Genomic DNA, 21,828 nt, shown 5'->3' on the forward strand with positions numbered 1-21,828 from the left:
ACGCGGGGCGGGGCCGCGGTTACGCGGTAAGGGCGTGCAAGGGGGCGGGGCGGGGCGGAGCGGAGCGCAGGGGAGGTCGGGAGGTGGGTTTAGGGACTGGTGCGGGTGGCGCCGCTGTTCTCTGAGCCCCCGCGAGTGGAGTCGCGCGCCCCCGGCTCGGGTCCGTAGTAGGGCGCGACCTCTGCGCCGTGCGAACGGAGCGGCGCGCGGCTGCCAGCCCGGCCTGCTGTGCCCGGTGGGGTGGGGAGATCGCCCCCTGCCAGCGCCTGGGGCCGAGAGCGCGCCGGCCGGGCCGGATGAAGGGGTGGCCGAAAGCGGCTCTGTCGTCCCTCGGGCCTGGGTTCCCGGCGCGTGCTCTGCTGCAGCTCGCAGGGCCCCCTGCAGCGGTGTCGGTGTCCTCCCATGAGCACCCCGGTGGGGAAACTGAGGCACGGCCGTGATCGGGCCGGAGAGGGTAGGGGGAATCACATGCCTGTTTGCTCGGGCCTGAGCCCGGTCAGCAAGCTTCTGGGAAGCGCTGGGAGGCCCCAGCTCCTGGATGAAGTATGGCAGGCGTGGGGTGTGTGTGTGTGTGTTTCTAGTGCAATTGTAACTGCCCACGGGCAGGCTTGGACCTGGGACCTCTGGAGCTTAGTGCGGCCTGAGCTAAAGGCCAGTGGGGCTCTCAGCTTAGGCAGTAGAGGACACTTATTCTGTCTCTGTGAAGTAGTCTAGGTACCACAACATGGGACAGTTAACCACACTTAGGTGTGTGGGTTACACAGTCATCTCAGGTGGCCTACTCAGTGGGGCTCCTCTTCCCCTTTCAGAAGCATGAAGTAGGTCAGGACTCTGCAGCAGCACAGTAGTGTTCAAATAGAGCCACCTGGGTAAGGACCCACAATTCAGGGATCACCCTTCCATTGTAGGTCTGCTTATCTGCATTGTACCTTGTTGTGTACCTTGTGTTAGAGCCAACCTCTCCCACCGCCCCTACTGTCTAACAGGTAGGTCAGTGGAAGAATTCCTCCATCAGCCTAGCTGCTGCTGCCTCTTGTAGATCTGGAATACCTTTGTTCACTCTGTTGTTGCTGTAGCAAGAGTCTGCATTGCAGCACTTATGTAGATAATAGAGATGTTAAAATGGGAGATGGATTAAATGAAGGTGCGTAACCAGTTTACCATTTTAACTTCGATGTTGCTCTCTTGCTTCCTGGTGCCCTCCCATTCAGAGCTGCTTCAATGCAGCTGTCCACCACGGAAGTTCACCAGCATAGTATCACTTACTGGTATGCTTAGTGGTTAACTGTTTAACATCTGTAATATATGCTGGGTCTCTGTCTTGAGAATAGAGCTCTGCTCTTTGTCAAGGAGGTGCATACTTTCTCTAACTTCCTCTGCCATTCGACAGGCACTTGTCAGAACCTAAGAACTGATGGAAAACTTCTCTCCCACTCAGTTCATATCCCTATTTTATATCCTGCTTATACTATATTCTACCACGTAACGGGTTCATGGCTTCTCTTGTTCTGCCACAGCACATAAGTAAGCCTCCTGTCCCATAAGTCTACAAATACTTATAAACATGCCTCCCTTTGGGAGCAGTCCTTTTGAACTCACATATTTTTTTAAGACTGGGGTATAGGCTGTCCCTCCATTGAACATTTTCAGAAATTCTTGCACAGTTGGTCTCTGCAGTTTCAGTAGTATTAGTAGAAGAACAGAAGTGCCTTTAACCTCTGTTGTCTGTATCATCTCGGTAAATGTTCCCAACATCGCTAGAGCTGGTGGAGGAGCAGCGCTTGTTGACAAATGTGGAAGATTTTCTGAAAATGCTTAGTGGAGATAAGGCCTAAATGCAGAATGGGTTATGATTAGCACATTGTATTTAAAGGGCTCATATGCAAGAAATTAGAACAATTAACAGAATTTCCTACTTCATTTCAAACTGCTAACACAATTTACTTAGTACTTATTTTGTATTTATTACTTCTGTAGTGTTGGCAGCATTCTGGAATCTGTACAGACATCAGAAAATCCATAGACATTTTCTCAGTCGTCAGGTAAGCTAGAGTGCACATACTGGCCTGATTTATTGCTCAAAGGATGAATCAAGACTTGATTCTATATTCCGTGTAGTTACTGCTGTAAATTTGACATCAGTTTTGATCTTTTTGGTAAATCTTAAACTGGGTCACCATAAATTTTCTGTTTAAAATTGTTGTGTAGAAAAATCAGGCTTAGCCCACTAAGGATGGATTTAACTTTTTGTAGAACAGGCCCTACGCTAGGGGATAAGTTCAACTTAAGGTGTGCAACTCCAGCTACGTTAATTGCATAGCTCGAGTCGACATACCTTGATTCAAACTTTGGTGCCATCCCCACGGGGAGATCAGTGAGAGAAAATCTCTCATTGACTTCTCTTACTCCTTGCAACATTTAATAGACACATCGGAGAAGTACTGGAGTTGATGGGAGCACCTTCAACTTTTGATTTAGTGGCCCTGCCGGACATGCTAAATTGAGCCCTGGAAGCTCAGCCTCTGGAGTTTTGATCCGCAGGTAGGTAGAGATGCTCCCGTAGTCATGTTTTTGTTTGTTTAATAATTTGTATTATGTTAGCACCTACATTTGAAGTCTTTTTACAGTGGGTGTTTTTGTACGTTCTTCGTGAATAAATGGCAGTTCAATGTATTAGTGCAAATACATAGTAGGTGATTGGGAATTGGGTTCTTGCTAGGAATGCTGTAATTTTAATTTGCATATTTCATTCGGAATGCTCCCATTCTTGAAAAACTTACCATGTCCCTTTTCTCTTTCTCCCCGCATCCCCTAAAAAATGGAAGAATAAACTTGAGCAAATGCAATTTTAATTTCATTGTGCATTATGCTCTGATGAGGGAAGAATGTACTTTATCATTCTAAGAAGCCTAAAGACCCAGTGGAGATGCCTGTATGCAGGAGTTTTTCAAAAAATATTCTCCAAAAAGGCAATTTTTTCTTAATATAACATTTGCTGGTTTTTCTGTTTCTCCTTTTTATTACGAGTTTCATTTGCCTGAAAACAAATCCTGTGTTTTCAGGCACATAATGAAAAGCTTTTACCTTACTAATGAAAAGCAGGTACAGAAAAGATTTAGGGCTTTGTAACTGTTTAAAAATGTGTGCTCCCTGAGGTATTAGCAGCATGTTATGTCTGCCATATTTGGAATACTCTGTGCATGTGGAATACATGTGCATTATAGATGATCTTTCTTTAGTAAGTGTCCACCAATTAACATAAATGTTAGACATCAGTATTCAAACTGTAAGATGTAGATAGATTTCAATGTGCTAGTCCAGGGATGAGCAAACTTTTTACACTGGGCTTTACTTTTTGTCCCTGCAATTAGCAGGGGCCCCTCAACCTGTCTAGTGTAATCCAAATTGATGGAAGTTTCAGTTATGTTCATATGAAAAATAAAAAAAAAAACAACTTTTGGCACATGTAAAAAAATAAGTCTGTAGAGGGTAAATATTCTATGAATTGATATATAAATGTGAATACATGTACGTGAAAACAGTAACATAGTTCATCATTTGTAATGAGATGAATGATCCTGAAACCCAGAAGCCAGTTGTGCTGCGTCCCACCCCTTATGAAATTTCATGCCCCCACAAGGAAACCTGCTCTCCCACTTTGCACACCACTAACATAAGAACGGCCATACTGGGTCAGACCAAAGGTCCATCCAGCCCAGTAGCCTGTCCGCCGACAGTGGCCAGTGCCAGGTGCCCCAGAGGGGGTGGACCGAAGATAATGATCAAGCAACTCGTCTCCTGTCATCCATCTCCAGCCTCTGACAATCAGAGGCCAGGGACACCATTCCTACCCTTGGCTAATAGCCTTTTATGGACCTAACCTCCATGAGTTTATCTAGCTCTTTCTTAAATTCTGTTATAGTCCTAGCCTTCACAGTGTCCTCTGGCAAGGAGTTCCACAGGTTAACTGTGAAGAAGAACTTTCTTTTATTAGTTTTAAACCTGCTACCCGTTAATTTCATTTGGTGTCCTCTAGTTCTTGTATTATGGGCACAAGTAAATAACTTCTCCTTATTCACCCTCTTCACACCTGTCAATTTTATATATTTCTATCATGTTCCCCCTCAGTCTCCTCTTTTCTAAACTGAAAAGTCCCAATCTTTTTAGCCTCTCCTTATAGGGGACTTGTTCCAAGCCCCTAATCATTTTAGTTGCCCTTTTCTAAAACTTTTCCAGTTGTAGCCAACCAGGCTCGGGTTCCCCAGAAACGAGGCTGCACCCAGAAGGCGAGTGTTATATTTGGTTTATTGAAAGCACGTGACACCCGTGACGGGCGCCCTGGAGACGCCGCAGTCACCAGTGGGGGAAAACGCGACACGTCGGAGCTTCGCTTGGGGAGAGGCTCTGTAACAGGCCTCCTAACACTAGCTGATAAAGCTGAACTTATTAACGTAAGATTGCCTAAAACTGCCTATGCATTCCTTATCACTATCTCTTGTGGCCTACTGCCAGCGTAGCCTTGAAGTCTTGGCAAGTGTGCCTTGTTTTGCAGTAGTTCCCATGACAGTTATTTTGCAGCTTTTCACCTTGCACAGACTGGTCTGTTTAGATTCTCTTGAGGATTCACAGAGGGGTCGGACTGCACTCTCAACCATTACAATGTCTTCTCGCACCCTACACCAGTGCCAGTATATCTTTCTTTAGGTGAGGAGACTACATCTGCACACAGTATTCAAGATGTGGGCATACCATAGATTTATGTAGGGGCAGCAAGATACTCCCTGTCTTATTTTCTGTCTCTTTTTTAATAATATCTAACATCCTATTTGTCTTTTTGACAGCCTCTGCACACTGCGTGGATGTTTTCAAGGAACTCCATGATAACTCCAACATCTCTTTCCTGATTATAGCTAAATTAGCCCCCATCATGTTGTCAGTATAGTTGGAGTGTTTTTTTCCAATGTTCATTGCCTTACACTTATCCATATTAAATTTCATTTGCTATTTTGTTGCTCAGTCACTCAGTTTGATGAGATCTTTTTGAAGTTCTTCACAGTCTGCCTTTGTCTTGACTATCTGGAACAGTTTAGTGTCATCTGCAAACTTGACCACCTCACTGCTCACCACTTTCTCCAGATCATTTTTGAATAAATTGAACGGGATGGGTCCTAGGACTGACCCTTGGGGGACACCACTAGTTACCCCTCTCCATTTGGAAAATTTACCATTTATGCCTACCCTTTGTTTCCTGTCTTTTAACCAGTTCTCAGTCCATGAAAGGACCTTTCCTCTTATCCCATGACGACTTAATTTACATAAGAGCCTTTGATGAGGTACGTTGCCAAAGGCTTTCTGGAAATCTAAGTGTACTATATCCACTGGATCTCCCCTGTCTGCATGTTTGTTAACCCCTTCAAAGAACTCTAACAGATTAGTAAGACGTGATTTCCCTCTGCAGAAACCACGTTGACTTTTGCCCATCAAATTATGGTCATCTACGTGCCAGACAATTTTATTCTTTACTGTTGTTTCAACTAATTTGCCCGGAACTGACGTTAAACTTACCGGTCTGTAATTGCCAGGGTCACCTCTAGAGCCCTTTTTAAATATTGGTGTCACATTAGCTATCTTCCAGTTATTAGGTACGGAAGCTGATCCAAAGGTGAGGTTACAAACTAGTGCTAATAGTTCTGCAATTTCCCATTTGAGTTCTTTCAGAACTCTTGGATGAATGCCATACAGTCCCGGTGCCTTGTTAACATTAAGTTTATCTGTTTGTTCCAAAACCTCCTTTAATGACACTTCAATCCAGGACAGTTCCTCAGTTGCATTTCCCACAAAAAACGGTCCAGGTTTGGGAATCTCCCCAACATCCTCAGCTGTGAAGACTGAAGCAAAGAAATCATTTAGTCTCTTCACAATGGCTTTATCATCCTTGATTGCTTCTTTTGTATTTGTATCGTGTAGGGGACCCACTGGTTTTTTAGCAGGCTTCCCGCTTCTAATGTATTTAAAAAACATTTTGTTATTACTTTTTGAGCTTTTGGCTAGCTGTTCCTCAAAATCTTTTTTGGGTTTCCTGATTAGTTTTACACTTAATTTGGTAGTATTTATGTTCCTTTCTGTTTACCTCACTAGGATTTGCCTTCCACTTTTGGAAAGATGCCTTTTTATCCCTCACTGCTTGTTTTACATGGGTGTTAACCCATGGTGGCTCTTTTTTCAGTCTCTGAATATGTTTTTTTAGTTTGGGGTATAAATTTAAGTTGGGCCTCTATTATAGTGTCTTTGAGAAGCTTCCATGCAGCTTGCAGGGTTTTTGTTCTAGTCACTCTGGCTTTTAATTTCTGTTTAACTAACCTCCTCACTTTTTGCATAATTCCCCCTTTTGAAATTAAATGCTGGAGTGTTGGACTGCTGAGGTGTTCTTCCCACCACAGGAATATTAAATGTTATTACATTATGATCACTATTCCCAAGCGGTCCTGTAATAGTGACTTTGTGGACCAGATCCTGCACTCCACTCAGTACTAAATTGAGAATTGCCCCTCCCCTTGTGGGTTCCCGTAGCAGCTGCTTCAAGAAGCAGTCATTAACGGCATCAAGAAATCTTATTTCTGCATCTCGTCCCAATGTGATGTGTACCCAGTCAATATGGGGATAATTGAAATCCCCCGTTACTACTGAGTGTTTTATTTTGGTAGCCTCTATAATCTCCCTTAGCATTTCAACATCACTATCACTGTCCTGATCAGGCGGTCGATAATAAATCCTTACTGCTATATTCTTAGTAGAGCTTGGAATTACTATCCATAGTGATTCTAGGGAATATTTTGATTCATTTAAAAATTTTATTTCATTTGATTCTACGTTATCTTTCACATACAGTGCCACTCTGCCATCCAGACAGCCCATTCTATCCTTCTGATATATGTTATATCCTGGTGTGATTGTGTCCCATACATTGTCTTCATTCCACCAGGCTTCTATGATGCCTATTATGTCAATTGCCTCCTTTAATACAAGGTACTCTACTTCACCCATCTTATTAGTCAGACTTTTAGCATTTGTGTAGAAGCATTTTAAAGATTTGCCTCTGCTTATTTGTCTTCCCATCCCATTCTTTTATATGTGATTGTTTGTCCGATCTAGCCCATTGTTTGATATCTCCCCTCCTCTCTTTTTCACTAATGCCCAGAGTATCTCTATTGATGGCTTCTCCTCTAAGAGGAGTTTCTGTCCAATCCACCTGCTCCTGTGCACCAATCGGCTTTCCCCCATCTCTTAGTTTAAAAACTGCTCTACGACCTTTTTAATGTTTAGTGCCAGCACTCTGGATTCCCTTTGATTTAGGTGGAGCCCATCCTTCCTGTATAGGCTCCCCCTCTCCCAAAAGAGTCCCCAGTTCCTAACAAATCTAAGCCCCTCCTCCCTACACCATCATCTTATCCACACATTGAGACTGTGAAGTTCTGCTTGCCTCCCTGGCCCTGTGTGTGGAACAGGAAGCATTTCTGAGAATGCCACCTTAAAAGTCCTGGATTTCAGTCTCTTTCCTAGCAACCTAAATTTGGCCTCCAGGACGTCTCTCCTATCCTTTCCAATGTTGTTGGTACCAACATGTACCACAACCACGGCTCCTCCCCAGCACTACACATTAGTCTATTTAGATGCCTTGAGAGATCCACAATCTTTGCACCAGGCAGGCAAGTCACCGTACGGTTCTCCCGGTCATCACAAACCCAGCTATCTATGTTTCTAACAATCACATAACCCACTACTAACGCCTGCCTTTTCCTAACAGCTGGCGTTCCCTGCCCCAGAGAGGTATCCTCAGTGCGAGAGGATACCATAACATTCTTTGGAAGGAGGGTCCTAGCTATGGGATGGTTTCCCTGAGCTTCCAATGGCTGCTCTCTTCCCCTGAGCCTTTCATCTTTCTTAAGAGCACTGGGGCTTTCAGACTGGAGGGGGGACAGTACTACGGTGTCCCGGAAAGTCTCGTCCGCATACCTCTCTGCCTCCGTGAGCTCCTCTAGTTCAGCCACCCTGGCCTCCAAAGCCCAAACTCTGTCTCTGAGGGTCAGGAGCTCCTTGCAACAAGTGCACACGTATGCCACCTGCCCACAGGGCAGGTAGTCGTACATGTTACATGCTGTGCTATAAACAGGATAGCCCCCACTCAGTTCCTGGGCTTCTGCCTGCATTTTCTCTGTAGAATAATCTGAATATAAATGGGGCTTTTATTTAAAGGCTTGAGATGTATGTTAGACGTCAGAAGGAAATGACACTCTCTAAACTCCCCTCTCAAAACTCCCTCCTGTTTGCAACAGCCCTGTTTGCAAGCTCCCTGGTTGCTAGCAGGGTTTATAAAGCTCTGGCCTTCCTGATAGCCCCACCCTCTGTCTACAGTTCGACAAACGAGCTGAGAGATTTAGATTTCAATCCCAACTATGACTCTCAGCTTCCAACTGCCACTCTGAGCACACGGTCTTGCAAACAAACACAGCTTAGCACTCAAAAACCTCCAAACAAACAGAAAAACAAGCCCAGAACCCCCAAGCACAAAACACCCCCACACTCCAGACAGTTGCTTACCTCAAGGCCCGGGAAATCGCCATTCCTTCACCAGGAGAGCCCTTCTCAAAACTCCCTCCTGTTTGCAACCTCCCTGTTCGCAAGCTCTAGTTCTAGTCAATGTGAGCATCTTAATCCATGAGGCCTATTCATTATAAGGCGCTAGTTGGTGTAAAAAAGGATACAAAAATCTAACTGAATGTGCCTTGCTACCAGCTAGCATAATGACCATTGTATGATCTTTCCCTATTTTTGAGGATGTTAAGGAAGAAATGCATTTTGACCTCATTAGGGGAAATATCAGATATAAAGGGGAGAAGTATATGTGATGATCAGTATTTTTTATTTAATAGCATGCAAGAGGTGTATTGAGAGGTACCTTTCTTTAAATACAATTGAATGTAACATGGTTTATTTCTGATTTTTTTTTTAAACTATTCAGAGTGAAGCAATGACAGTAAAACTGCTGGGAGCCTTGGCTAGATGTTCCAGTGTTTTAATGAAAATATGTGAGTGTCAAGGCCTTCATGAATCTAGGCATTCCGTTTTAAAACTAAGCAGTGATATCAAGGCATCATTCAGAACTCCAGGAAAAAACGAAGTCTTGAACTTGCACGCTTCTCAAACTGCTACTGGTTGCTTGACAAATCTGTGTGTGCGACTCAAGAATTGTCATATGTCAGAAACAAACACATCTACTTCAGCAAAAATTGTGAATTACCAGATTGGAGAATTTTATTCTCCATTCAGAAACCATTTTCTTACTCTAGGGATTGTGAACTACAAGCATGGACCAAATGGTGTGAAAAAGTTTACAAAAATACCAAGAAGACTTTACTCCGTTATATCAACTAGTAAAATATTGCCAAAGCCAAGTATTCTGCCAGTTAAGAGACCACCGAAGGCACCTCGGACCAAACAGCCCTCCAGAGCTAACCAGCCATTAATGCTAGAAACTGAGGTAAAGTGTAAAATTTGTTATCTGTGGAATGTTAAAGGGACACTGTCAGTTTAGATCCCAATTTTTTTAACAACTATTTTTCATAAAATTAAGTGAACTTGTTTTTGGTGTAAGGAGGAGGAATTAAATGTTCACATTGTTGTGAACATAAACAGTAAGATTATGCTAATGGAAGCAAAACTGAAATTCACTAGATGTGTCTAGAGTATTGTCTAAAATGAAGCAAATACAGCAAGCAAAGTGCATAAATGGTGAGAAGACTATTATTATAAATGAATAGGGCTGTGAAGATTTTTTAAAATGGATGTAGCTTGTCCGCCTCATAGTCAAAATTTGATCTTCAGAATTATTTAATCTTTGAATATTCATCTCTGAGTGATTAACTGTCATCAGTTAAAAAAGGCTTTTACACTTCTCCATTTTTCTTTTAAAGTAATATCAACGTACCAAGAATAAATATAAATTAATTGTAATTTTTTCTGTTCAGGGAAGAATTAAGCGAAAACTTTTATTTGGGAAGTTTGGGGAAATAGGCAACAGAAGTATAACTTTTTTTTCTTTTTTGAGTCTGATTTTTAAAGAAATAATTAAACCATGTCAAGCTATGGAGAAATAAATTATGCAAAAATTTGCCTTTCCTTGGACTCTCATGGTTTCCTATAATCAGCCCTGGATTAGTGTATAGTTGTTGCATGTACATTTCACTAGGGGTTGGGGAAAAGACAGTTATATGTTTTTATAGCTAGTTTCTGGATCTGAGACTAAGCATGCTGTTGCACTAAATGTTTGTGTTCCAGTTAATGACAGGAGAAATTTTGATGCCCTGCTTCATGTGGGAAGTTCCACTGAAGTCAATAGAAATACTTGAATAAGTTGGGTAATACAGAATTGGTCTCACATTTATAAATTAAAGTAGCATTTGTCACAAAGCTTTGCAGACCTGTTGGCTAAGTAACTTGCAAATGATGGCAGAGAGTAGAAACTTCATCAGCCAAGCAGGAGGACTGAATCATTTGAAAAGAAAAATGCCTAGGCTCTTAGGAAACCATCTGGCATCATGGTAAAGATGACTGCTCTGCCCATATAGGCTACGTCTACACATGCCCCAAACTTCAAAATGGCCACGCAAATGGCCATTTTGAAGTTTACTAATGAAGCGCTGAAATGCATATTCAGCGCTTCATTAGCATGCGGGCGGCCGCGGCACTTTGAAATTGACACGCCTTGCCGCAGCATGTCTCATCCAGGCGGGGCTCCTTTTCGAAAGGACCCCACCTACTTCGAAGTCCCCTTATTCCCATGAGCTCATAGGAATAAGGGGACTTCGAAGTAGGTGGGGTCCTTTCGAAAAGGAGCCCCGTCTGGATGAGACATGCGGCGGCAAGCCGCGTCACTTTCGAAGCGCCGCAGCCACCCGCATGCTAATGAAGCGCTGAATATGCATTTCAGCGCTTCATTAGTAAACTTCGAAATGGCCATTTGCGTGGACATTTCGAAGTTTGGTGCACGTGTAGACATGGCCATAGAGTTACATTTGTGGTGTTCAGTAGAAGCAAATCAACCAAAACATCCATTTTATGGGGAGTGTGCATAAGCCTTTGCTACCCATCTCTCAGCAGCTACTAGACCATTCTTAAAACTTGCTGCAGGAAGACTGTTATTTACATTTTAAATTGTTTGAAACTATGTGAACATGGCCTAAGTCAAGGACACAAAGTTAATGCTAGGCGACCACTAAAGTGACAGTAATAATGTTCAAAGGAGGGCATGTTTAATTTAATAGGCACATTATTGAAAGGTTACAGGCTTCAATATGTATTTAGACACGTATTTCTTTCAAGAGAAAAAGATTCTAATAGAAATTCTTTTTACTAGTGTAAGGTGGTTATAATGCAGTAGGAGAGTATTTCCAGGAGGTATGTCAAAAAAACAAAACAAATCACAGTCCAAGATTTTGTTTTTTGCCAGTGGAAACCCAGTCAAAGGCCCCTTGAGGCAGGAAGATGCTGCAATTTTGCATGAGCTATTGGGGACCAGTGCAGTCTCCGAAGAGCGCGTGGGAAGAGGAGTATATAGATTGAACATATCACTTGGCAGCTTTCATCACAGATTCTTTCTGTAGAGAAGGTGTACATACCACAACCTGTTTTTGCAATGCAAAGCAATTAGGCTTGCCTAGAAATGCAAGTTATAATTTTCTTTAGCTTGAGTGGATCTGAACTATATATTTTCTTTTCAGAATATATACATTATTAACAAGCTTTAAAGGTGGTTGGCAGGAATAGACCAAATAACCTCGGAAAGATCAAAGTAGCAATGGTACAAATAACTTTAATATCAAAACTTCCATTTTAAGTAAATATTTTGTTTTAGTAACTTCCATTATCAGGATTCAAACTTTTGAGGTACAATTTACTCTGCGTTCAAAGCGTTTTGGGTTTTGTGGCTAATTTGTTGGATGTGATGTTGGTAACCCCCTGTGTTGTTTTCCCTTGAACTGAATATCGACACTCAGATGAATTTTTCACATAATACGAAAAGTAATAATAAACCATAACAGCAATTTCCATTTGAGGATCCAAAAATACTTATAGTGTTTGAATCTTCATGACATCTTTGAGCGGTACAGAAATAATATTCCTGTGTTACAGTCGAGAAAGTGAGGTGAAATGATTTTCCAAGTCACACATGACATCTATAGAAACGATTCTCAGATGTACTGATTCCAAAGCCTCAGCTCTAACCACAAAGACCAGATTTCTTTGAGGAATCAAGTATATAAATTGAATCTAAAAAGTGGGTGTGAAAACCTGTTTGGACTAGAATGTCCTGTAACCATAACTCTTTAGGAGGTGGCTTTTGTGCACCTGAAAGCTAAGCAGGGCAGATCAGGACAGTAGTTAGATACGCTATCTCAAAGAAGAACCCAGGTTCTGTCAGAAACAACGTTCAATTCAGTAACTGTCACTTTCCTCCAAGCCACAGATGAATTTCATCTTGAGGGTGGTACTACAGGAGAAACCATCTTTGGAATCAGAGAGGTAGCTATGTTAGTCTGTATCTTCAAAAACAACAAGCGGGTCTTTGCCCAGAAAAGCTTATGCTCCAAAATATCTGTTAAGTCTATAAGGTGCCTCAGGACTTCTTGGCATCTTTGGAATGAGACTGAAAATATAATTGCTGCTACAGGTTGAATCGCTCTAATTTGGAAGTCTCTCATCTGGCAAACTCTGTAATCCGGCATGGGTTTACATTTATCATGGATGTAGCCAAGTTTCCTTTGGTACCACAAAGTTTGTTTCCAGCTACCAGTCCTGGCTCTTACTGTTCTGTGCTGGTATTTAGTTGTAATTTACCCCTAAATGTGTCCCATGGAGCCCAGTAAGCAGTGGAAGTGTTGCTAATGTGCTAGACAATATTGATGTCCAGTTGTCTGGCAAATTCTCTTGTCTGGCCCCAGTCAGATCCTGAGGGTGCTGGATAAGAGAGTTTTAACCTGTATCTTCTTGTCATCTGAGATCCAGTTTCATTTTTTGCAAGATTATAGGGCACATGCTTCAAATATATGAATTTCAGTATGGATAACTGAATTTTTGTCTATCTAAATGCTCTTATTTCCTTCAGGAGAGATATACTTCTCCACTAATTGTCCCTAAATTATGTACTGTTTCAACATATTATTTTAGCTACCGTATTATGTGCAGTGGTCACTGTAATTTGTTAGTGAGTGAACTAAAGTGATTCATACGTAATAGCATGTACCTTGCAATTTTCAGACTACTTTGGGTATGCCTACCCTGCTATGTAAGTACAAGGATAGTGGCAGTCAAGTCAGATGATCTGTGTTTGGGAACCCTTAGCTTGAGCATTCACAGAGGCTATATCTACACTAGAAGCATCTGTCTACAGAATTTACTGTTGGAAGAGACGTTCCGATAAAACTTCTGTAGACAGGATCACATCTACAGATAAAAGCAGATTTTTTTTTTTTTTAAATTCGCTCTGCCTATAAAAGGGCCCCCTGGAGCATCTACATGGCTTTTTTTGTCTACAGTTTGTGTTGACAAAATGCATTTTGTGTGTAGATGCTCTGTGAGTTTTGTTGACAAAACCCTAGTTTTGTTTACAAAACTCTCTAGTGTAGCTGTACCCATTGTGTTTTAACCACCCGTTAAGACTTTTCTAACATGTGCTGTAACCTAGGGTTCTGGGGTCCGCCCTGAAACATACAGACTTGAGTGGAAGTAGCCATATAGTATAGTTTCTAGGCCCCAGCTCCTCCCCAACCTTAGTATGGTGATGCACTGTAGGAAAACTTTACTACCCGCCCTGCATTCACAGGAAGTTTTAACAGCCTGCCAGCACCGGCTGCCTGCTGCACAGTCAGTTTTAGTCTGTTTACTTCCAGCTTTCTGATAGCATGCTTGCAGACTGGTGATCAGAAGAGAATGGGTTAATTCTGACCTGAGCTGCTGCTATTCTCCAGTGAATTGTGGCTTCTAAGTTCAGTAGACTGCAGATTGCTTGGATAGAGAGAACTAAAGGCTTTGTTCTGTGGAACTGGGAGCACTGCTTAAATCCCGGGACCTAAGTCAAGCAGGGCGGAGCCTACACAGCAGTGCAATAGAGCTTAGAACTTGGGTACAAGCTTGATTCAAGGTCAGATTCTCCAGTCCTGCAAGGTCCTAGGACTCTTAGATTCAAGCCCTGGTTTTCAATGTAGACGCAAGAGGGAGTTATCATGGAGCTGAGATACAAGCCTGTGTTCACACTGCAATGTAAGCTCATACTTGAGCCTGGGATGTGGTTACTTTGATTGGATCTGAACACCAAAGCCATAGGTTCAAGCACACATTAGAAAACTCTTAACATAGAGTTAAAATGCAATGCAGACATTCAAGTTCAGGGTTCTCTAGCATGGTTCAGCTAAGTTAGAGTCCCACTAACCCACAGCTTATTTTGCAATGCAGACACACCTTTTTGGGCTTGTGACTACTGAAAACTTAGGTACTAGTATCTTCTAGTAATTTAAGACCCCATTTCATTTCTTGCAAGATTATAGGGCATATGCTTCAATGTAATATATGAATTTTAGTATAGGTAATTTAATTCTTGTCTATATAATTCTCCTGTTTCTTTAAGAAGAGTTGTTCTTCCCCACTTCCTGTCCCTAAATTGTTTTAGTGATCACACTATATGCAGCGGTTACTGTAGTTTGTTAGTGAGCTAACTAATTTCAGGCACTATTCAAAATTGAAAAACTGCTTAATTTTTTGACAATTTAATAAACAGAGTATGGATATAAACAATATGCAGGTCAAGTGCGATTTTTTTTTCCTGTTGTCAGAAAGCAAACAAATGTTTGATGTACTGAAATAGTACAGTACTACTTTCAGAGGAAGTTTGTACATGGCAAAAAATGAAACCAAAAGGTCACACAAACTCTGGCCTTACAAAAACATTTGTTTTTTCAGAAATCACTTCTGTGCTTCTTCTTAATATATATCTCCATCTACTGGAATCCTGACATTTTGTAAGTCAGCAAAAGTCTGACAGAGAACACACTGCAACAGGAACAAGCTTTTTTAAATTTCAAAAAAAAAAACAAAACCAAAAAAAACCCCCTATACATAGGGTTCCTTACAGGTCAGTTTTACAGAAAGCTATCTTCAGGAGAAGTCTGACTTCTGCAAAATGACTAATCCAGCTCCAGTGAAAGGAGCAGGGTGAATTGATTCAAATTAATCGAATTAAATTGGCAAGCAGAAAACCTTGATTTAAATTACTGATTTTAATCTTGTTTTTCATTTCTATATTTTCCTAAAAGTTTGATTCTTTTTGGTTGGTTAATCATTAAAGCATGCTGATTTGCATCTACATATAGTTTTTACACTAAATTTGGTACTACTTTTTGCTAACCATGGGAATAAACCATACACACATTTAAGCATTACATAACTTAGCATACATTTGTTCAGATTCTTAATTTCTGTGTTAAGAAACATTTACCATTTTTTGATTCACTAGCTTTTTCTTTTTTACTGGTGACTGATATCAGGCTGTCTTGGGCTGGAAATTGGAGATTAATTTAAAACGCACAATAACAGCATTTTTAAATTGCTGTTCATTAGTTAACTAAAGCTACCTTAAATATAAGTGCAAGAAAAAATTATCAAAATATATTTTGCATTTAAAACTGATTTATTAAACAAAGAATTTATGGTCAGGGCGGGGATGGGCCAATTTTTTGGCCTGAGGGCTATGTCTGAGTATGCAACTTGTATGTAGAAGAGAGTCCTGTAAATGCTCATTGGCCAACTTCTTCCCAGTGGCAGATTAGCTAGTGGGACAAAAGAATGTGCACAGGGGCCCCAGCCAAATGGGGAGCACTGGAAAAAATGAGCACCCCTGTGCCACCACCAGCTCCATTCCCCCCCCCCCCCCGCCCCACCCACACACACGCACACAGTTGTCCAGCGAGGGACTGGTGGGAGGAGCAGGGCAAGCTCCTGGCCGTGCTCCCCAGGTAGATCTTGAGGGCTGGCTAAGACCCTACCAAAATCACAATCCATTTTGGTCAATTTCACAGTCGTAAAATTTTAAATGTTGTAAATTTAATTATTTCAGCTATTTAAATCTGAAATCTCATGGTGTTGTAACTGATTTTTTGTTCCTTGGCCCAGAAAGGAGTTGTGGAGGTGGCTGCAAGACTAGTGTAGTGGGGGTTGCAGTACTGCTACCCTTCTGTGCTTCTGCTGATGCTGGAACTACCATCAAAATTGGGTAGTGGGACAGTGGTGTCTGCTGGCTGGGTGCCCAGCTCTAAAGAATGGATGGCCTGGTATGGTGCTACCACCCTTAATTCATCACTGCTGTATGCAGAGCAGTTCCTTAGTCAGAAGCTGCTACTGTCTGGCCACCCAGCTCAGTCAGCAGCAGCACATAAGTAAAATTCTCATAGTATGGTACTGCCACCATTACTTCTATGCTGCTCTTGGTGGGGTGCTGCCTTTAGAGCTGGGTGCCCCGCCAGCAGCTGCCACCTTGTGACTCCCCTGCAATTCCCTTTTGGGTCAGTAACACCAGTTTGAGACGGACTGGTCTACTCCACAAAGTCTGTACAGTGTAAGGCAAAATTGCACAGAAGACCAGATGTCATGTCAGTGTAATGTATTTTTTACATGTCAGTGTAATGTATTTTTCATGGCTGTGAACCTATTAGGACCTTAGTGATGGCCCATCTGCACTCCAACCCTTTTAAGGTAGCTTACATCTCAGGAGTTGCAAATGAGAATACTCTGCACTCTCAAGTGTATCGGGCCTGCCGTTGTGGCAAGCTGTTGCTCAGGATGCATGGTGAGGGCAGGAACTGGTCCTGTTAACTCTGGTTATGTAGAAGACCTGATCTTTTACCATTGGACTTGCGTTCAGGGGACCTAAATTCAGTTTCTGGCTCAGACACAAAGTGACTTTTGGCACATTGCTTTAGCTGTTGCTCTATTTCCCATCTGTAAAATAGGGGCAATTATATTTCACTATCTCTGGGAAAGGATAAATTCATTAGTGTTTATATGGGGTTCTGATATTATGTTGATAAGCACAATAAAAAAGCTAACAGTCAAATGTCAAACCATATAACAAACTTGGTCACAGAGTCAAACATATTCAATGGTCACTTCAGCTTTGCTTTAACCCAAGCTTGTATTCCTTTTGGCACAGGATCTGATGCAGTGCACAGCCTTCGCAACAGCAGATGAATATCATCTTGGTAATCTATGTCATGACCTGACTTCATATGGATATGTTGAAATAACAAGTTTGCCTAGAGGTAGAGTTTTAAACCCTCTCCATCTGCTTTATCTTATTTGGGGAACAAAAGATGAGTGAGCTATATGGAAAAGTAATAGTAATTTTGTACACTTATATATGTACTTTATCTTTGACATAGTATCAGGGAATATTTTCAAACCTTTGAACAAAATTGCCTTCTCTCAAAATTCTCTTTAAAAAACTGATGACCAAAAAAAAATTGACAGAGCAACATTCTCCTCACTTGTGATTTCCCTCCTCCCCGTCCCCCTCCCAAAAGTGATAGTATGGAGCTGGTTGGAAAATAGGATCCTTCCTCCCACCAAAAATAAATTGCCCTGGAAAAATCATTGAAAGTTTTGATTTAAAAGATGTGCGGATATTTTCAAATGGAAGGTTATTCTGTTTCTGAACAATGTTTCAAAACAAAGTTTTCCTGTTCTCTTTTTGACTGTTTGCTGCTTTTTCTGGTGAGGGTCATGGTGGCAGGATGGAGAGTGGGGAGGGCCAGACCACCTTTTCCTCTACAACAGATTCCAGTTCCTCCTGGGGGATTCCCCAGTGTTCTCAGGCCAGCTGATGGGGGGGGAGGTGGGAGGGGAAAATCCCTCCAGCATGTCCTGATCTGGGGCCTCCACACAGTAGTTCCAGTGGAATCCTCGCAAGCGGCATCTTTATCAGGTTGTCTGAGCCACCTCAACTGTCTCCTCTTGATCTGGAGGACTAGTGGCTCTTCTTCAAGGCTCCCCCATGTGGCTGAGCTCCTCACCCTATCTCAAACAACACACTTATCTCAAACAGCACACCGGCAAAAAAAACCCTTGGGCTTTTGGACAGTATCTGAGTTCATGACTGGGGGGTGAGGCTGGGGACATAAAGTGACCTGTGAACCAAGAGGTTCATCTGAGAGATCCATTCCTGCTTCACCACCACAAATTGATACAGTGCCTGCATCACTGCTGCCCTTCACCTGTCTGATGGTTGATCTCATGCTTCTGTTTGCCATCACTCATGAAAAAGTTCCCTAGTTACTTGAATTTGTCCACTAATGATAGCTGCTCTCCCCTCATCTGGGAAGAACTGTCCAGTTTGTTTTGACTTGGAGTTGCTGATTCTTATCTCAGTTGCTTTATGCTCAGCTGCGAAACATTTAAGTGTGCATCAAAGATTGAAGATGCAAGGACATCATCATCTTCAAACAGCAGAGAGGCAACCTCCGAGTCCCCATACTGGAGAGGACTCCACAGCTCAGCTATGCCTTGGTATTCTGTGCATGAAAATCACTGAAAGGAGTGGAGGTGACACACTTTAGGCATAGTTCAATGCCCACCTTGACCAAACTCAACTTAATCCCAAGAATACAGATGCAACTGAGACTAGAGGGACCAAGTAGCCTGCAAAAGCAGCATCAAAACCTCATATTCCAGCAGCATTTCCTGTAAGATGTCTCAGAGTGTGGCCATACACCTTCTCTGGGTCTGCAAAGCAAAGGTAGACCAAATTAGCAAACACTAGTGACCCCTCTGTGGTATCTCTGAAAGAGCAAAGAGCTGGGTCATTGTTCCATGGCTGGGATGGAATCTGTATTGTTCCTCCTGAATCTGAGGTTCAGTCAGTAAGTGTAATCTGCTCTTTAGCATGCTGCAATGAGTTTTGAAAGGGTGACTGAGGCATGTGATTTCCTCCGATAGTTAGAATACAGCTTGTGGTCTCCTTTCTTAAAGATTGCAACCATCAGTTTGCCTGTCCAGAGGTATTGCATCAGTCCACCAAAAAACATTTAAATACCACATTCATCACAGCACCCCAACATTATTCAGTGCTTTCAACTTTTGTGGGCAAATCTCCACCCCTGCTGCCTTTCCACTACAAAGTCACTACTGCCATATCAACGTCAGCCTCAGAAATAGATTCAGTCTCACCAGAGTTTTCCATCAGTGCCTCCTATAAGCAGGGCAGGAAGGTGTCTATTGGGTTGAGAAGTTCCTTAAAGTGCTGCTTCTACCTCTCTACAGTCTTCTCAGGCTTTGTCTACACAACGAGATAATATCAATTTTAAGTCAATTAGTCCAATTTTACCAAGTGCCGGTCTTCACTGTAAATTCCATTAGCTTGATTTATGGAGCAGTAAAATTGACATTGCTGTCATACTGTTGTAGTAACCTGATGGGTGTAGCATTCAGTTTGAATTTACAATTCCTCATGAAGGGTAGTGAGGAAGTCTTTTAAATTGAATTCATTAGCCTCCAGACATGTCCCATATGTGCCCTACTCTGGCCTCTTCCATCTCCACCGCTTTCAGATATGGAGGAATTCGGCAACAGAAATACCATTTCAGTTTGACACCTGCAAGCCCATGGCTGTGGGGTCAAGAGAGGCTGAACAATCGTCTTTCTTTTCGTTTGCCAGTAGTGCAGCTGTGGGGGTCTCTGGTTCTGCGTCTACCACTGCTAGCTGCCTTTTTTTCTGGGCTACCTGCTGCCACCACCACCCCCCGCACCATGTGGCAGCTAGGCTGTGGGTGGGGGTTGTGCTTGTCTGATAGGATGAGAAACTTCTTTTCAGCTGTTTACATGTTGTCCTGCCCCCCACATCCCCTTCCTGCCCTCCCCGAGAGGCACCATGCATTCCGGAACTTTCCCTCGCCTACACCATGTGGCAGCTAGTCTGTGGGTGGGGGTCGTGCTTGGATGAGAAACTTCTTTTCGTCTGCTTCCATTTTGTCCTGACCCCCACATCCCCATCCTTCCGGAGGCACCATGCAGTCTGGAACTTTCCCACACCCAGCCACATCATGTGGCTTGACCCTGAGCCAATCAAAGGATGAGCTGCTCAAGGTGCCAGGCTGCTTACGCCCAGTGAGGATCCTGTAGCCAGCCAGAGGGAGTCTCCCTAGGTGATCCTAATTTTCAGGCAACACAAGAGAATTCTTTGTCACTAGCGTGGCTGGTTTCTCAGAGGAAATTCTTGCATGGGCTTTATCCAAAGGCCAACGGGCTGGTTTTAGTTGGGTGTCTTTTAGCCGCCCTGGGGAAGTCTCCCTCAGCGGTTACAATTTTTGGGGCTGGCTGTGTCATGGTCTTTTTTACAAAGGCTATTGAAGGTAATGTAGTAGCTATACAATTACCACAGTTTGAAGTAAGGCTTGCAGCGATGAATATTCTTGTTCTGAGGGTCTTCTTTGCCAGGTCCAAACCTAGATCCGAGCCTGGGCATGCTATTAATAGGGACAGGTGCGGGGTCTCCAGGGGCAGTCACGACTTTCCGGTGCTGGCCATCGTCTGGTGTCTTTTAGCCATCCAAGGGAATCTCCCTTGGCAGACAGTTTTTGGGGCTGGACATAATCGTAGGTCTTTTGGCCTCCCCGAGCCACAACTGTTTCAGTGATTCATTTCGGTTTCAGTGTAGCGCCCATGTCTACTTGTTCTAAGGGTCTTCTTTCCCTGGAGGTCTACATCTTTGCCAGGTCTGAACCTAGATCCAAGCCTGGGAATGCTGTTAATAGGGGCAGGTGGTGGGTTTCCCTAGACCGTCATGATTTTTGGGTGCTGGCTATAGTCTGGGGCTGTTTAGCCGTGTGGGGGAAGTCTCTCTTTCAGTGGCCACGATTTTCAGGGGCTGGCAGCTGCCCAGGGGAAGTCTCCGGAGGCTAATAGAGTTGGGGGTTGGGGCAGCAGAGTCTCAAGCACTCAGAGGCAGGGGTTGGGACCAAACTTGCCTTCCAATGGGTCATCGTTAAAGGAATTAAGCTGTACTCATTGCAATGTGGCAGCCATTTCTCAGGCTCCCTCTCCGTAATTAACCCCTGATCGGGAGGACATTCCATGTAATGCCTGTGGGTACTTAGGTGTACATTTCTAGATTATGAATTGGTTGCAAGGGTTTTGCAGTGGTTCCAAGGATGAAAATTCTTCTGAGGGTCAGACCGTCCCTGGAAAAAGAGACATTTGGTCAACACAGCAGGGGAATGAGGAAAATGAAATGTGGGAAGATGTCATCAGGTACCCACATCAACTTGGGCGGCATTTTTTTCCCATGCTGCACCAGTGAAAATAGCCAGAATGCTACAGGGCTCAGGGAACGGTGGGATAGGTTACCACAATACATTGCTGCAGCAGTCGATTTAAGCTACCTGTGTGTGGCAGCTGTAACTCAATTTTGTGGGGAGCATGTTGGAAAGTGAGGATGCTCAAAATCGAGTTGATAAAATCCAGCATTTAATAAATGCGATTTTTAGCTCATAGTGTAGACGAAGCCTCAGTCAAAGTCAGCATTTCACTACTCTTGCTGAATATTGCCTGGGTAACATCCTGCCAGTCCCTCCTAAGACGTCAAATGGTTTTTCCTGTTTCAGCTTTTTTAAACAATCTTGAATTTAGGCAGGTTCTCCATCCCATTTTTTCCTCCTTTCCCCTCCCCACTTTAGTAGGAAAAACTGGAGTAGTGTGCGAAGATAGAGTAGGAAAATGCTCTTTCTGTTT

At 42.9% G+C, this 21,828-nt stretch overlaps 1 protein-coding gene across 9 annotated transcripts in view; it reads left to right on the plus strand.

Moving 5' to 3' along the window:
* Nucleotides 1–87: 87 nt before the first annotated feature.
* RMND1 (required for meiotic nuclear division 1 homolog) overlaps nucleotides 88–21,828 on the plus strand; it is a 51,368-nt gene continuing 29,627 nt past the window's right edge. For 2 of the 9 annotated variants that reach the window (XR_012645017.1, XM_074990379.1), the window contains exons 1-4: nucleotides 167–454; nucleotides 1,978–2,042; nucleotides 9,020–9,538; nucleotides 17,258–17,366. Coding sequence is in view for 8 of the 9 variants with exons in the window: in XM_074990379.1 (XP_074846480.1) it covers nucleotides 403–454; nucleotides 1,978–2,042; nucleotides 9,020–9,538; nucleotides 17,258–17,366 (745 nt within the window). In the remaining variant the exon portion in view is untranslated. The other 7 variants (XM_074990386.1, XM_074990380.1, XM_074990381.1 and 4 more) reach the window with 7 other exon arrangements.

Source organism: Carettochelys insculpta, chromosome 3 (genome assembly GCF_033958435.1).
Source record: "Carettochelys insculpta isolate YL-2023 chromosome 3, ASM3395843v1, whole genome shotgun sequence".
Taxonomy (NCBI): domain Eukaryota; kingdom Metazoa; phylum Chordata; order Testudines; family Carettochelyidae; genus Carettochelys; species Carettochelys insculpta.